At 37.6% G+C, this 15,145-nt stretch overlaps 1 protein-coding gene across 2 annotated transcripts in view; it reads right to left on the bottom strand.

The window, feature by feature from the left end:
- Positions 1-15,145, bottom strand: part of LOC108704816 (copine-7) — a 59,598-nt gene that overhangs the window by 8,297 nt on the left and 36,156 nt on the right. For both annotated transcript variants that reach the window (XM_041590170.1, XM_041590169.1), the window contains exons 8-12: positions 14,621-14,719; positions 13,545-13,631; positions 12,446-12,505; positions 11,004-11,137; positions 10,626-10,680 (exon numbers count right to left, since the gene is read on the bottom strand). In XM_041590170.1, coding sequence (XP_041446104.1) covers positions 10,626-10,680; positions 11,004-11,137; positions 12,446-12,505; positions 13,545-13,631; positions 14,621-14,719 — 435 coding nt within the window. The remainder of the gene's footprint in view (positions 1-10,625; positions 10,681-11,003; positions 11,138-12,445; positions 12,506-13,544; positions 13,632-14,620; positions 14,720-15,145) is intronic.

Genomic DNA, 15,145 nt, shown 5'->3' with positions numbered 1-15,145 from the left:
CATCTTGCACTAACAAGACTATGTGACAACAATGATGAGATATTTTGTGCCATCCCTAGGATATTGGGATATTGCAGAAATGACAGTCATGACACTACTCACTTTACAAAGCACCAATTATAACAGGCAACCTCACTAAAAAGTTATAAGAATATATTAAGTAGGTTATTCATGGGGTCTTGTAGATAAAAAATCTATTGGATTCATTATATGGAAACCCGTTATCCAGAAAGCTTAGAATTAGGGAAAGGCCATCTCCCAAAACTCCATCTAATAATCAAATAATTACATTTCTTAAAATTGATTTCCAGTTTCTCTGTAATAATAAAAACAGTAGCTTGTACTTGATCCCAACTAAGATATAATTAATCCTTATTGGACACAGAACAAACCTATTGGGTTTAATGTTTTAGCAGACTATGTAGCTCAGAAAGATCCCATATCTAGAAAACCATAGTTTTCAAGTTATGCACATTTGAGACCCTACAATTCTTATACTTAGGGTATTTATTTAGCATGTTTCTGCAGTTACATCAATCAAGGGCAAGATAACTTTGTTTATACTTATTATGCATTGTCGTTAAATAATCAAGATTTGCATACAGGTATTTGCTTTAATACATGTTTTGTTAAAGGAAACGGGAAAAAAAAATGTGTTGTACTTACAACTTGTACATTCAGTTATATTTTCTGTTTTTTATAGGAAAAAACATTTGCTGACATTCATGCACTTGTTTACTTCTTTTCTTTAAAAACCCTGTAGACTTGTTATGTTCAATTGCTATGATTTCATTGCTATGCACTGTTAATACAAGGCCCCTGTGCACATGCAATACGAGTCATTATAATGTGTTTCCCGTGTGCTTACTTATATGAGCCATGCATGCTATTTTTCATTTCTTTTATGTGGTAGCAGGGGCCTGCATGGGATGGGCTCCCTATATAGTAGGCCATTTGGGTCTTCCATTCCATTAAAACTGAGGTAGAGCAATAGTAATGAACCACTGCTTGGTAAGCCCTGTGTAGGTGGTGAATAATTAGGGTCAAATTGAGAAGAGTGAATATAATGAACATTCCCCAGAGAATGGCAATTCAGTGGCAACATCATCCAGTTACTTTGTTGTTTATTTAGTGTAGGAAATGTAGAAGCAGGTGGAGGTGTCGCTGTACTATGGTTGCACTCTGCTTGCCATAAATCTGTATTTCTCAGGGTAATGTTCTTCTGAGCAGTTTATCTCTTTTATTAACTGTACATTTTGCTAAAAAGAAACAGCTCTTAAGTTTAAGAATACATAGCTCCCTTAAGAATTTTGCCTGCCTGCTACTCTTGTTCTGTTAAAGCCCAGTTTCATTTCTCGAGTGTTAGTCTTAGCTAAGCAGTGTTTCCCTATCATTATATGCGATTGTGAATTCGGAGTCAATGATCAAAGGATGATTTAACTTTAATTTACATTTTCTATAATGTCCTATTCTTAGCAACTTGGTTTTTGTTATAGTATTTGAATTATTTACCTTCTTCTCCCTCTTTCCCACTTTCAAATGGGGACCAGTGACCCCAACAACTAAAAATATATTGCTCTGTGAGGCTACAATGCTATTGTTATTGGGACAGATAGGATGTCATCCAGAATGATCAGGACCAGGATCAGGATCCATAATGTGGATCTTCTATTATGCCTACTGTACTAGAAAATCATGTAAACATTAAGTAATCTCAATAGGTTGCTCTTGCTTCCAATAAGGATTAATTATATCTGAGTTTGGATCAAGCACAAGGTACTGTTTTATTATTACAGAGAAAAGGGTAATAATTTTTTAAAAATTTGGATTATTCAGATAAAAAGGAGTCTATGGGGTAAATTTAATAAAGAGTGAAGTTAATAGTGAAGTTCCGCCACTAAAGTGAAATTCCGCCACTCTCCGTTCATTTCTATGGGATTTTTATAGGCGTATTTATCAAAGGGTGAACTTTCACTTTCACCCATTGATAAATACGCCTTTCAAAATCCCATAGAAATGAATGGAGAGATGCGGAATTTCACTCTAGTGGCGGAACTTCACTCTTTGATAAATTTACCCCTATGGGAGATGGCCTTTCTGTAATTTGGAGCTTTCCTGATAACAGGTTTCCAGGAAACAGATCACATACCTGTATTGTTTATTACTTATAGTTCTATGCAGGCCCTTGCCTAGTCATGTGGCAACTTCTCACTTAAACCAACATCTATTTGTAAGTGTAAATTGGACCCCAGCAACCAGAGAGCTGCTGAACAGAAACTAAATTCATACCAATTGCAGATTGTCTCAGAATATCAGTGTTGTCATTCTAAAAGTTAATTTATAGGCGAAGTGCCACTTTAACATAAGACTAAAATTGCCATACACAATGCAATATAGTTGGGCATTTCATTTTTAATAAACTACCATTTTCTCTCTCCCTAAGGCACCTCTTTACAAGTGATTTCAATTCAGCATTTTATAATCTCACTGGATGGCAGTAACACTGTTTGGCTTGAAAACATGCTCTGAAAATGCCTCCCATTAGCACTTACACTGGTTTTTTGCTATTATCTTGTTTAATTTGCAGGCTGTAATGGTAAATGACTGCTATGTCACCCTCCTTGTCTGTGGCCTAATTAAAAACAATGGGACTTGAATGGGTAGATTGCAAGAGAAGTGGCGTGTGTCACTGCTGCCAGATTATACTTAATAAGATTACATCAATAAAATGAGTGGCAGAAGTGAGAAACCTGTACAGTATTATGCCTTGTCTAATCATGCAGAAATATTGAATGGAATTATATTAAAAAATCATCATGAGACCATTGTAAGGACCTTAGGCAAAGAGCTGACAGTGTGATACAGGCTCATAACATGTTCTTTGGAAGTGTTACTCTAATCTTTCTATTAGATGCTCAAGGCAACATTTTGTCATTTATTGTTGATCAGATACCTGACACTGTATATATTGAATGTCACCCAAACAAACAAATACTGTGTCTGAGAGCAGCAAAGTTTGTGGCTTGTAAATCAAACATTTCTATACTGGCTTTAAATCTGAGACAATCAGGTGATCTATTCAGCATTCAGCAATTGTTCTGCATGACTCAGTGCTCCCCATACTCAGGGATCATTCACAAGCAGAAAAGCCTCTCCTAATAAGATGGAAATCACAGGTAATTACCAGCACTTAGGGCCTAGTGATTTTCTAAGTGACAACACTAAGGATTGAATTGAAAGCTCAGGAACAATTAATTTCAAACCCATGTCAGAGACTATTTTGTTCATGTTTGACAGAGAATAATAGAGAGAAGAGCAGAAGATATTAAGTAAATTACTCATCAATCCTTTCTGTTACTGGCTGTGCTGTGCTTCTGTGCTTAGATCCACAAAGACAAGTAAAAAGTGTTCAATGTAAAGCAGAGGATATGTTTTCCAGTTATATGTCTGTGTGTGTACATAGTTGGGAAACATATATATATATATATAAATATAAAGAAGAATGGGCCTGGTGCACCCAGAGTACTAGGTCACTGCCCAGGTGCTGGAACGCAAAAATTGTACAATCAATAAAGAAAAGCTTTTCGGCTCCTAAACACGAGCCGTACTCAGGAAGACGTCTCGTGTTTAGGAGCCGAAACGTCGAATAAACACTAAGAAGTTTTTTGCATCACAAAGACCCATGAGTGCGGACTCTTTTCTTTATTATATATTAATATATATATATATATAAATATATAGTGTGGGGGTTATTTATTATGCTCCGAATATCCAAAATTCGATTAATTCATAGTTTTTGGACTACATATTTTTCAGATTTTATTAAAACCTGATGGTCTTAAAAGTACGACTCAAAGCTCTCGAGGTCCTATATAAGTCAGTGAGGAAGGTCCCAGTGTCTGCGCTGCTGTCCGTATTGATATTCAATAATTTCGGGGATTTTGCACCAAAAAGTCAGAAAACTACGGATCTTATCGGATTTTTGCCTGACTCAATTTTTTCGGAATTTTTTTAATGATAAATAAGGTACATTCGGGCAGTCGGAGTTGATTGGATTTTTATGGTAGAAAAATTCAGACCTTAATAAATAGCCCCCTGTATGTGTGTGTGTGTGCTGATCTGTATAATCGATTTTCGATCTTGCACCTCGTGTAAATCGTTATGGATTCAGTACTGGCATATTGGACAAGATAGATAGATAGATACGGTGTGACTTATTGAAATCTCTGACTATTTGCAAAACACTTATCAAGGCACCATTAATAGTATATAATACTATAATTGCAGGGAATTCAATCAACTGGTAATGCAAAGAGCCAAATACAACTTTTTTTGGGCTCATTTACCAACACTGACAAAATCTGCACCTGGGTAGTAATCCATGGAAAGCAATAACATGTTTGCTACCTGCAGCCGGCTGAACCAACTAATCAATGATTGGTTGCTATGGGTTCCTTCCCTGATGCAGCGTTGCCTAGTTGAGCCTACTCATCTTTAGATTGTTTTCCCCTTCCAACTAGAATCTAAGCATGGGTTAAAGGTATAAAGGAATCAAGTTAATAAGTGTATTTTTCAGCCTTAACTACTGCAGACTATAAGGATAAAAACTATTTAAAAAATTGATTCAGGTCAAGGAAACCATAGCAAACAACTGGCTGTTTTTATCCAGTTACTAAGAAATAATACCCGCTGCTGGTTGCTATGAATTACTGGAAGTGGAGCAAACTTTGCACCAGCTATTACTTATTCCCAAAGGAATATTACACATTACACAACTGGAAAAGGAAAGGCCAGGTATAGCTTGATGCAAAGTAGCACATGAGCTCCTGGATTTGTTAACCTCTACTACAAAATGGAAATCTCTGTACATAAATCTATGAATATTTCAGTGTGGGCTTTTATCTAAAAGTAGGCAGTAATTAGGTGCACCATACTATTGAAGTGATTTTACATCATGAATTTCAGATTCCGTTCCACCTACTGCTGTGCACAGTGATCCCCTCTGGCATATAGATTTAATAATCTAACACACTTTTGTTAAGTTTAAAAGCAAAGCATAACCAAAATAACTGAGATTTACTTGAAATGGAACTAAAATTAATTTTTGCTTTAAATTGACTCTGTGCCTGCAGGTAGCACAAAACTAAACCATTTCTTTTTCTTACAAAGTAACTCGTTTATGAACACTATGTAAATATGCTACAGTCCAGTAACCCATAGCAACCAACAGTGTACTGCCAAAGGAAAAATGTAAGTAAATTTCTGATTGGTTGCTATGGGTTACTGCACTGGTGATGAGATGGATCATTACCCACATTGCACTGAAAGCTGACCCTAATACAATATTCCAGTTACCAATGTGTTTTGTCTCCCTGTAGATTGCTCAACAGCAGTCAAGTGTGAATGGTTATATAGATTCATGCAGAGAATGTGTTATCCATAACTGTTACTTGGGAAAATGATGCTTTGCAATGAGGAAGAAAGGTGTTGCGTTACACAGAAGGAGCAGCTAAAAATTCTGAATCTTTGTATAAATAATTGCTGATATACCAAATTCAAAAGGGTGATGATTCTAGTTAGTGGTGTTGGTCTTACAAGGTTCTTTGTATAGCTTCCGATATTAGTTGGAAAGATCATCTGCCTGAGATCTGATAACACTAGTATATAATGTTATAAGCAAAATGTTCTAAGGTGATGACCATATTTACAAGCCTCTGGCCCCAGATACAAACAGCTTGGTCTGCATCACCTCAACCACATGGTCTACTGGCCTTTCCTGACCCCTCAAGCCTAAGCTTCAAAAAAGCAGGTTTTTTTTAATCATCTATCATATACATTGAAAAGTAGTGATTTCTGGAAAATCTAGACCATCCTCTACTGTATATCAGTTATCCTAACCAGTGACTCACAAACAACATGTTGCTCACCAACTCCTTGGATGTTGCTATCAGTGGCCTCAAAGCAGGTGCTTATTTTTGAATTCCTGGATTGGAGGCAAGTTTTGGTTGCATTAAATACCAGGTTTACTGCCAAACAGAACATCCTATATGCTGCCAGACCACATAGGGGATACTAAATAGTTAATCACAGACCTTATTTGGCACCCCAGGATTTTTTTATTGCTTGTTTTGCTCCCCAACTCTTTTTACATTTGAATGTGGCTCATGGGTAAAAAAGTTGGGGACCCCTGCTCCAGATGCTTGGCTTTAAACAATATGGAGCAACCAGTTAATAAAAGTATTCATTCAAACATTAAGGGGCAGATTTACAAAATTCGAGTGAAGAATTCGAATGTAAAAAACTTCGAATTTCGAAGTATTTTTTGGGTATTTCGACCATCGAATTGGTTAAATTCGTTCGAATTCGAACGATTCGAAGTAAAAATCGTTCGACTATTCGACCATTCGATAATCGAAGTACTGTCTCTTTAAAAAATACTTCGACCACCTACTTCGGTAGATAAAACTTACCGAAGTCAATGTTAGCCTATGGGGAAGGTCCCCATAGGCTTGCCTGTGATTTTTTGATCGAAGGATTTTCCTTCGATCGTTGGATTCAAATCCTTCGAATCGTTCGATTCGAAGGATTTAATCATTCGATCGAACGAAAAATCCTTCGATCGATCGATCGCAGGATTTGCGCAAAATCGTTCGACTTCGATATTCGAAGTCGAACGATTTTAGTTCCCAGTCGAATATCGAGGGTTAATTAACCCTCGATATTCGACTATTGATGAATCGGCCCCTAAGAAAGTTACACAAATGATTTATAAACTTTGTAACTGCTCCCTCTGAGGCTACCTCAAAGTATTTTATTTTAGCCCAATAGCTTGGTCGCTTTTCATGGGGTTACTTTTATCTTTCCTGTTCTGTTTTAGAAAAGGAAAATGTACCTTTAGTGTCATTTGGGTTTATTTTCCTTAAAAATCCATGTAAAGAACAAGGGAAATGCTTATCGATCCACAGCCAAATCCATTTTGCTTAGTAGAAGCCACAAGGAATCAAGCAGTTTTTGAATATTTGCCATATAACAAGCACTAACAGCGTCTAGAAGCCAATGCACAATTTAGATGAAGAGGTAAATGAACTAAAAGAGGTATTGGAGTTACCAAATATTCCTTCCAAAGACAGTGTCTGGTTTGGCTCTCTGTCATTATAACTTTTTCTCCCTGAAACCATCCCTTGTTTTTATACTGCCTGCCCTTGAAAATGTCCTTGGTTTTAAACTTGACCAACTGCAAGATCAATTGAAAGAAAATCATTTAGGGAGCCTCACACTCAACACCACTCTTATAGACCTGTCTATTTGTTTTCAGATGTTGACAACTATGAGGTTAGAGGTAGTGAAGGAAACTATAGCAGAACCGCCATTTTAGGTTTTCCAGGGGACAAGAAAAAAATGGGGTATAATCCAGTAAAAGGTAAAATTAGAGAATGCACTATATGTGAATGGGACATCAAAAATCCAGTGTAAAATGAGGGGATGTAAAATCAAGGTTCCACTGGGTCACGGGGTGTTTTGGGGGCAGCGATGAGCATTCCTTAGATCTAAATTTGCACTTAGGTCCCACTAACTTCTCCTTAGACCAACAGAAATAGTATTATTGAGTTATGGGCACTAGGTGTTCAGTTGCTATGATGCATAAGGAATATGTTACTGTAGCACTGTATTATTAACAACCCTTAGAAAAAAAGTTACAAAAACTGGGTACATGGCATAAATTTGACCAAACTAGCATTATTAATAGAAAGGACTGCTGCTCCAGTTGCCAGGTACAGTAGCCTTATGCAGACTCCCTGTTGTCCCCAACATTTCGATTATGGGTCCAGATTTATTGAATTATATAGGGAGCCCTGAAAAACACCCAGGTGGAAGCTACCCCATTTCCTTCAAAAATACTATATGGCAGATAAATGCATCAAGTCTGGGTCTGGCGAAAAGAAGATATATCAATGCAGCATAATGATAGGGGCATATAGCCAGCAATCAGAGCCGATCATGTATCTTAAGGAAGAGAATGCTATGTGTTCTAGAAAAAAGTAGATCAAGGACACTGTGTTCTCATCAAAGAGAAATTGAGGAGGATGATTGAAAGCTATGACTTGCTTTGGTCACAGTACAAGTATTTTAGATGACTGACAATGCAGATTTTTTTTAAAGGAGTAATAGATTGTATAAAAAATAAACTTTTTTTCTCTAATGAAGAATATTACATGTAAATTGAGAATTTTTACTGTTTAAGACTATTATTATAACCCCGCCCCCATTAGCTTCCACCAAAATATAACTAATTCGATGTATTCATATAAAAAAAGAAGTTCTTCAATGGAAGGCCTTAATAACTCCTCAAACAATATTTTTACTCACTACTCCGGTATAGATTATATTTCATGTGGGATTTTTTTTGATCCACGTGCCATTCATGTTACTTGTCCCAAACAGCGATGGCATTCGGCTATTTTATAGCAGCACTTGTTTCAGAAAAACTTGTGATCTCCTCCTTACTTTATGCTGTTTCTGAACTAGAGAATCATTTCTCACACCTCTAGAAAGAAAATATATGCATTAGGTAGAAGTGCCGCAGTCACTCAGCAGTAAGCTGCCGTAGCCCCCAAAATACTGAGATTTTAAAAAAGAAATAAGGATATAAGGTCCAGGGGACTGCATTGCAGAATTTTTCGAAATACTTAATATTCTAGAAATATTCTAGGTACTAAAAGCATGACTGTTCTGCATGTTTGTTTCCATTTATATGAAAGGAGTTGTCTCACTGCTTAGAATGATATACCTGTACCAATTATAAGCTTTAATGAAGCAGTGCCTACACTGGCCAAAGCCTCGCTTTTGGTAGTCCCTGGGAGCCTTTTGGCCTAATTCTGGCAAATATTATCCTTTGATTAAATTATAGGTGTGGGAGATCTGATGAGCTTTTTGCAAATGGTGGCGGTAGAGCTTTTGGAAATAATATTAAGGATAATTACAGCTGTGGTAATTATCCGTACCTAATGGATGTAATTAATTAAGCAAAACTTCCAAAGAGTCAAGATGATTCATAATTAACATCTGAAGATAATTAAATTTAGAATTGATCATAATAATGAATAATAATTACATACAGAAAATTACATCTTGAATGTTGATCTCTGTAACAGTATTTTCAATATTAACAGAGCCTTCCCATCTAAGGTTATTTTTATTATTGGTATATTTGTATGTTTGTGCTGCAGCTATATATATATGTTATTCAATTTAATCCACATTCGGTTCTAGCGTTGTAAGACAATATGCCATTCTTGATGGAAGGACACTCTATTTCTTTTCTCAACACCTCAAGGCTGCTAGGAGACTATAGAAATGTAGCAGCTGTATAGTGCATTAGTGCCTCTTCCTTCAGTCATAAAGGAAAGTAATACAGCACGGAATTACACAACAGAGCCTTATAATACTGTATACCATGTTTGACTGTGTGTTTATGTAAAATGCAGTAATAACATACAGGGATGTGGAGAGACATCGGGAGACATTACATCACTGGTTTATAAGTGAGCAAGAAAACTCTCTGAAATGCTACATCGATTAAAGAGAAATTCTTTGAAGTTGTTCAAAGTTGGATAAATCAGTCAATGCTCAAATGTACTGAGAAGATCAGTGACACAGTTCTGCTAGAATTCTTTCAGCTGCTAATTAGAAATGGCTATTCAATGGAAAGAGAAGCAACTGCACAGAGACTGTCCATCTGGTTTAAAATATAAAATCCTAATGTTTTATATTTCTTAATAAAAGAGTCCAGTGGGGAGAGGTAGCGAGCGCAAGAAGCTCAGGTACGCGTTTAAAGAGAATTGACAACTAAATTAGAAGGAGTTTTAAGAGAAAGAATGGGTTTTAGTGATGTCTTTATTATATAAATGGGGCTCCGACTGGGAGTGCAGCATGGGGGAAGAACTTTGACTGTGCTATGAAGATACATGGTAAAATGAGGTGGCTAATGGGAAGCAGGCAAGAAATGGGTTAATGAGATAAATGTTAGTGCAGCAAGGATGTAAGCAAATAGAGTGGATTGGTGAACAGAGTAAGGGCCTTTGCGGGAAGTACTAATACAAGGTAAGGAAGAGGGTAACTCAGTCTTTTTCAGTGGCCCAGAGAACAGCATAACGCCCACACACCCTACTGTTGCAATGGGGTGGAGTAAAGCCATATGTTTGGAGTTACCTAATTTACTCCCAGCTTGTGTGGAAATGCCTGCCACTGGTTGGGGGAACTATGCCCCAGATTAATGTGGAATTGTACCAATGGTGGGGTATGGCCATTTTAGGCAAACAGTACCAGGAGGGAGGAATTAGTGTTGTCTGCTCTCACAAGATGGTCAGCATGGGGGCCAGCTTTGGTTTAGGCTAGCACTCCAAAGGGTTGTATTGTATCGGTTGCTTAATTGTCATCATATTTTATGTTTTATATATTCCTTACTTTGTTATTAAAACTGCAGCCTCTTTGAACCCAACTTGGATACCTTTATTGTCTCCTGGGTATGGAAGCTGTAAGGAGGTGGTTGTTTATATATAATGGGGTCATTGTCATGAAAACATAGACCATAGAATTTGGCTATATCAAGATAGATAAATTATTACCTCATAATTTGGAGGAATCCGAGCTCCAAATCCCAGAGCTGAAAATCTCTTATCACTAATATGAAGAATGAGAGAAAAGGAGCAGTTACACAAGATGGAGGGTAGTACTAAGTATCAACAAACACATATAGAAAATAAGAGATTAAAAGGCTCATTTCTGATCCAAAACAATGATATTGTGCAGTATGGAAAGTAAAATTTGCCATGCTTTTTATCCACAATGCAGTGTTTCTTCCCATAGTGCTAGTATAATAGAGATCCCAATGCGATATTAATATGGACATATACCTACCTTACTGAACACAATATATACATATCCCTCTACCTATAAACCTAATATGGTCAGAAATACAACACACATGATGAGGTGCTATACACCTGTCATAGTCTTGGCAGATCTCTCCCACTGCGACCAAAGCCTTTAGATATTCGTTAGGCTGATAAGGGTTGATATAGTGGAGAGAGCAGCTGTTCCGAGGATCTCCATTGGACGCTGTGAAATCTATAGCCACCTTAAACAAAGAAAGGGGTGCTAAGTGTCAGACAGCATAAGAGACAGACATTTACTTGGAAAAATGCTATTATCATGAAACTCAAGTGAAATATATAAAAGAGTGTATGATGTGTTGGTGATAAATAGCATAAATTATGAACATGCACTAATTATCATCAAAAGCTTTCACCCACTGGGCTTCTAAAGTCCTCCTTGGATTTGTGTTGAACAGTTACCTATAAAAGTTTAGTTTTTCCCTTGTTGGAGCTCATCAGTATCACATAGGATTTCTGATTAGCAAAAAAATAATAGTAATAAGATGGACCGATGTTAAAGCACCACTTCCTTTGTATCTGAACGACAAACATTCTTGCCTAGAAGTTGAGTCTGCACCAGAGAAATGGAAAATGAACAGATGCAGCACAGGAGCAGCTGGCTGAGTTATGAGCTGGAGCCTCCCTCTCTCAGCCAGCTTTGGGGGTGATAAGAGGGTCTGTAAAATAAATGAAAATATATTCTTCTAGGTTTAGCTATGCTGGATATTTAAAGCAAGATAAATGTTGCCTCACATGGCAGCAGTATGTTTTTGGAATGCTAAGCTTGGGAAGAGCTAAGGCAAGCTGAGCACTCAAATAACAATGAACTGTTTCCATGGAGTGTAAGATAACTGTTTTACTGAGCCATGTGTTTCAGATTTAGCAGAGTTTGGCTTTTGATAGGAATGCTTGTCTTAGAGGACAATACTGGTGAAGAGTGGGAGTCTCAATACTAACACAGCTGCTCCTATGCTGTGCTAGTTCAATTTTTAGCCCTATGATAACTGTGCTTTAAAACAAATCCTAGGGAAACTTAACATAAGATAACCTTTTTGTGCTGTTTTATTTGGTACATAATGGCACAAATTTATTTCAGGAGTCAGGATCACTTTAGTATCATAAACCACCCTTTAAATTTGGTGGATTTAGAAAATGCCCCTTGGCTAGAGCTGCTCAGAAATGGTGTTGTAGCTGGGATCTGATTAGCACCTACCCAAGCTATTTTGTTAGAAACCCTGAGAGTTAGCAGCAGTTTATACAGTATTCAACAAAAATAGGAAACTAAGAATTAAAACATGACTTCTTTTCCCAGAATACCTGCCGTTTGTTTACAAAGGAGCTGAAGCTTTGGTTGATTTTAGTGCTTTCATTATAAATGTTACCGTAGCTGTTGTAGACACACAAAGCCATGTGACAAACATATCATTCTAGATACATTGGGGTGGTGCAGAAAAGATTATTTTTTGTGCCAACTGCAAACAATAAAAAATAAGGTGGAAAGAATTACTCACAGTAAAGTGGATCTGGCAGCCGCCCATGATATAGTCAAGGAAAGAATAAACTCTGTGTATCTAAAACCCCCACAAAAAAGCAGAGAAAGATTAAAAAACAGAGATTATCAAATGTATCTGCATATTAAACTATATAACATAGTAATATCATGTTAGCCATGGTTGCAGCAGAGAGTGCTAATCTAGCTCATACCTGTAACAGGTTTATTCATTATTTTTTGGCAACATTATGAAAATCACTAGCGATTACTTTTATTACTTATTGCACTACAGGTATGGGACCTATTATCCAGAATGCATGATACCTAGGATTTTCTGGATAAGGTGTATTTGTTTAATTTGGGTCTCCATGCCTTCAGTCCACTAAAAATGATTTAAACATTAATTAAACCCAATAGGATTGTGCCTGTCTTAAATAAGGATTAATGATATCTTAGTTGGGGTAGAGTACAAGGTACTGTTTTATTATTACAAAGAAAGGAGAAATGATGTTTAAAAAAAATTAATAATTTGAGTAAAATGGAGTCTATGGGTGATGACCTTTCAACAATTCAGAGTTTTCTGGATAAGGGATCCCATTCCTGTATAACTAGGGGCACATAATAGGGGCACACAGGGTAAGAGAGAGAGGGAGGAAATAGGAGAGTGGACTGGGCCAATTAGTTTGGGGCAGGCTGGGCCGATTCGGCTTGGGAGAAGGCTTGGTTGGATTGGGGCAGGCAGGGCCTATCAAGGTTGGAGGAAAGCTGGGCCTATGAGAGTTGGGGGCAGGCTAGACCTATGGAGTTGGGGGATAGGCTGGCTTATCAGAGTTGGGGGTGGGCTGGACCTATGGATTTGGGGATGGGCTGGACTCTCAAAGTTGGGGGCAGGCCAGGCAGCATCATGTGCTGAGGGAAATATTATCTGTGCTGCCCTGTGGTGCGGGGCCCCCAGAGGTGCGGGGCCCTATTGGGCCCAATTGGTCCAATAGGCCTAAAGCTGGCCCTGGGTGGGGGTTACCGCCAACTGTTTTCCAGGGACAAAGGCAGAAATAATAATTAACATGAAATGGGGAAATGACAACTGAGTTTTCAAGCATTAATCCCCACTAATTTACCTTCAAATCAGTCAGTATAACTATTCCAGAGTTTTTGTAGTTTCTCTTCTTCACTTTGTACTTGGGGTTCACGCAGTCCCACTGTACCTGGAAGGAATAGAAATGAACGTTCAGAGAGTTAGAGGCCAGGGAACAGTGTCCTCGTTTGGGCACAGACACGCGGGGGCCCGGGTTGCCCAGTCAGCATTGCTGCTATAAGGTTCTGGTTTCCAATCCAAATACATGCTTCCCTACTGCTGCTCAGAATTAGCGAGCATATCCCTATTATAATAAACCTCATTGTGTTAATTTAACCTTTTTACTGATAAATGTTAACTCATTTTCCAGGGTTATAATTGGGACAAAGTTTGTGCAGGTCTAGTAACTTCTAATAACCAATTAGACATTTGCTTTAGAATGGCTATAGGATACTATTCCTTGGCACACATTGCTTCTGTTATTACATGGCTGATTTTTTCCACTTTTGCTACAACCTGTGCGTTTGAATCAAATTAACTATTTGATTGGCAAATAAATTCGGCAGGCATGGATTTGCACATTTCGTTGCCCGAGAATGTGTCGAAAATTCGCCAGCAGAAAATCCGCCACAACAAAAAAAATGGTCCTGTTTTAAAATTGTCACACGCATTAAAAACTGTCGCGCGTCACAATTATTCGGACGCCCATTGACTTAATGTATTTGGACAAAACAGTCGCGCGTATAAAATTGTCTTGCGTCAAAATAATTTTGACACCCATTGACTTCAATGCTTTGAGACCCCCACTTACTAAATCCTTAACCATACTAGGTAAGGGTACATTTTGTAGTTTTTGCCTTTCTGTATTTCTATATTAATATTCCTCATTCTTCCTTCTTTTTCTGTTATTGCATCGTCAGTTCCCTTCCCCTGATTTTATTTTTCACTACAGTGTATTCACAACAGTTATACAAGTCTGACGTTGGTGAGGAATGGGAGGTTAGGCACCAGGCAACTCCTAAATGTATATTTTCATTTCGGTGCATAAGCACAGTTTTGTAACAGATTAGGAGAGCTACAAGCAGATGCATTTTGCGAAATTCATTACCCATCATATACCTTATTTCCTCCAATTGCTTTTTGCATTTCTTCAAAGGTTGCATAAAACTCTCCAATAAAATCATGTTTTCCACGGGAGTCATAATCCCAGACCAGGCACTGCAAAAAAAAGAGCAAGGGATGGAGGGGGTGAGGATGAGGAAAAGATTATGAAAAGGAGGGAGGAAGTGAGGGAGCACAGAGAGAAAAAAAAGTTAAGCAGAGAAAGAATTGGCTATAGCAGAAAACTTGTCCTAGTGGTTTTTTAAGAATAGAATACCCAGTATGCCCTTATACACTTCAGCTGTCAAGATTAGTAGTTTAATAAACCCATGCATGCAGAGCTATTGCCACTAGAATTCACCTCTTTATAGTTACTTTCAAGGGAGCTCTATTATTCAGTGTATTTCTAAATAGCTGGTCCAGCAGCAGAAAGGCAGAAAAAGGAGTATAATATCTGAACTAGAAGCATTAGTAGGGTTATTGTACAGCACAAAGCAACGAAAGCAAATTACTAGGATCATTGTAGTTGCAGAGAAACTACAA

The sequence above is a fragment of the Xenopus laevis genome, chromosome 4L (genome assembly GCF_017654675.1).
Source record: "Xenopus laevis strain J_2021 chromosome 4L, Xenopus_laevis_v10.1, whole genome shotgun sequence".
Classification (NCBI taxonomy): domain Eukaryota; kingdom Metazoa; phylum Chordata; class Amphibia; order Anura; family Pipidae; genus Xenopus; species Xenopus laevis.
This window is presented reverse-complemented; position numbering and strand designations above follow the sequence as displayed.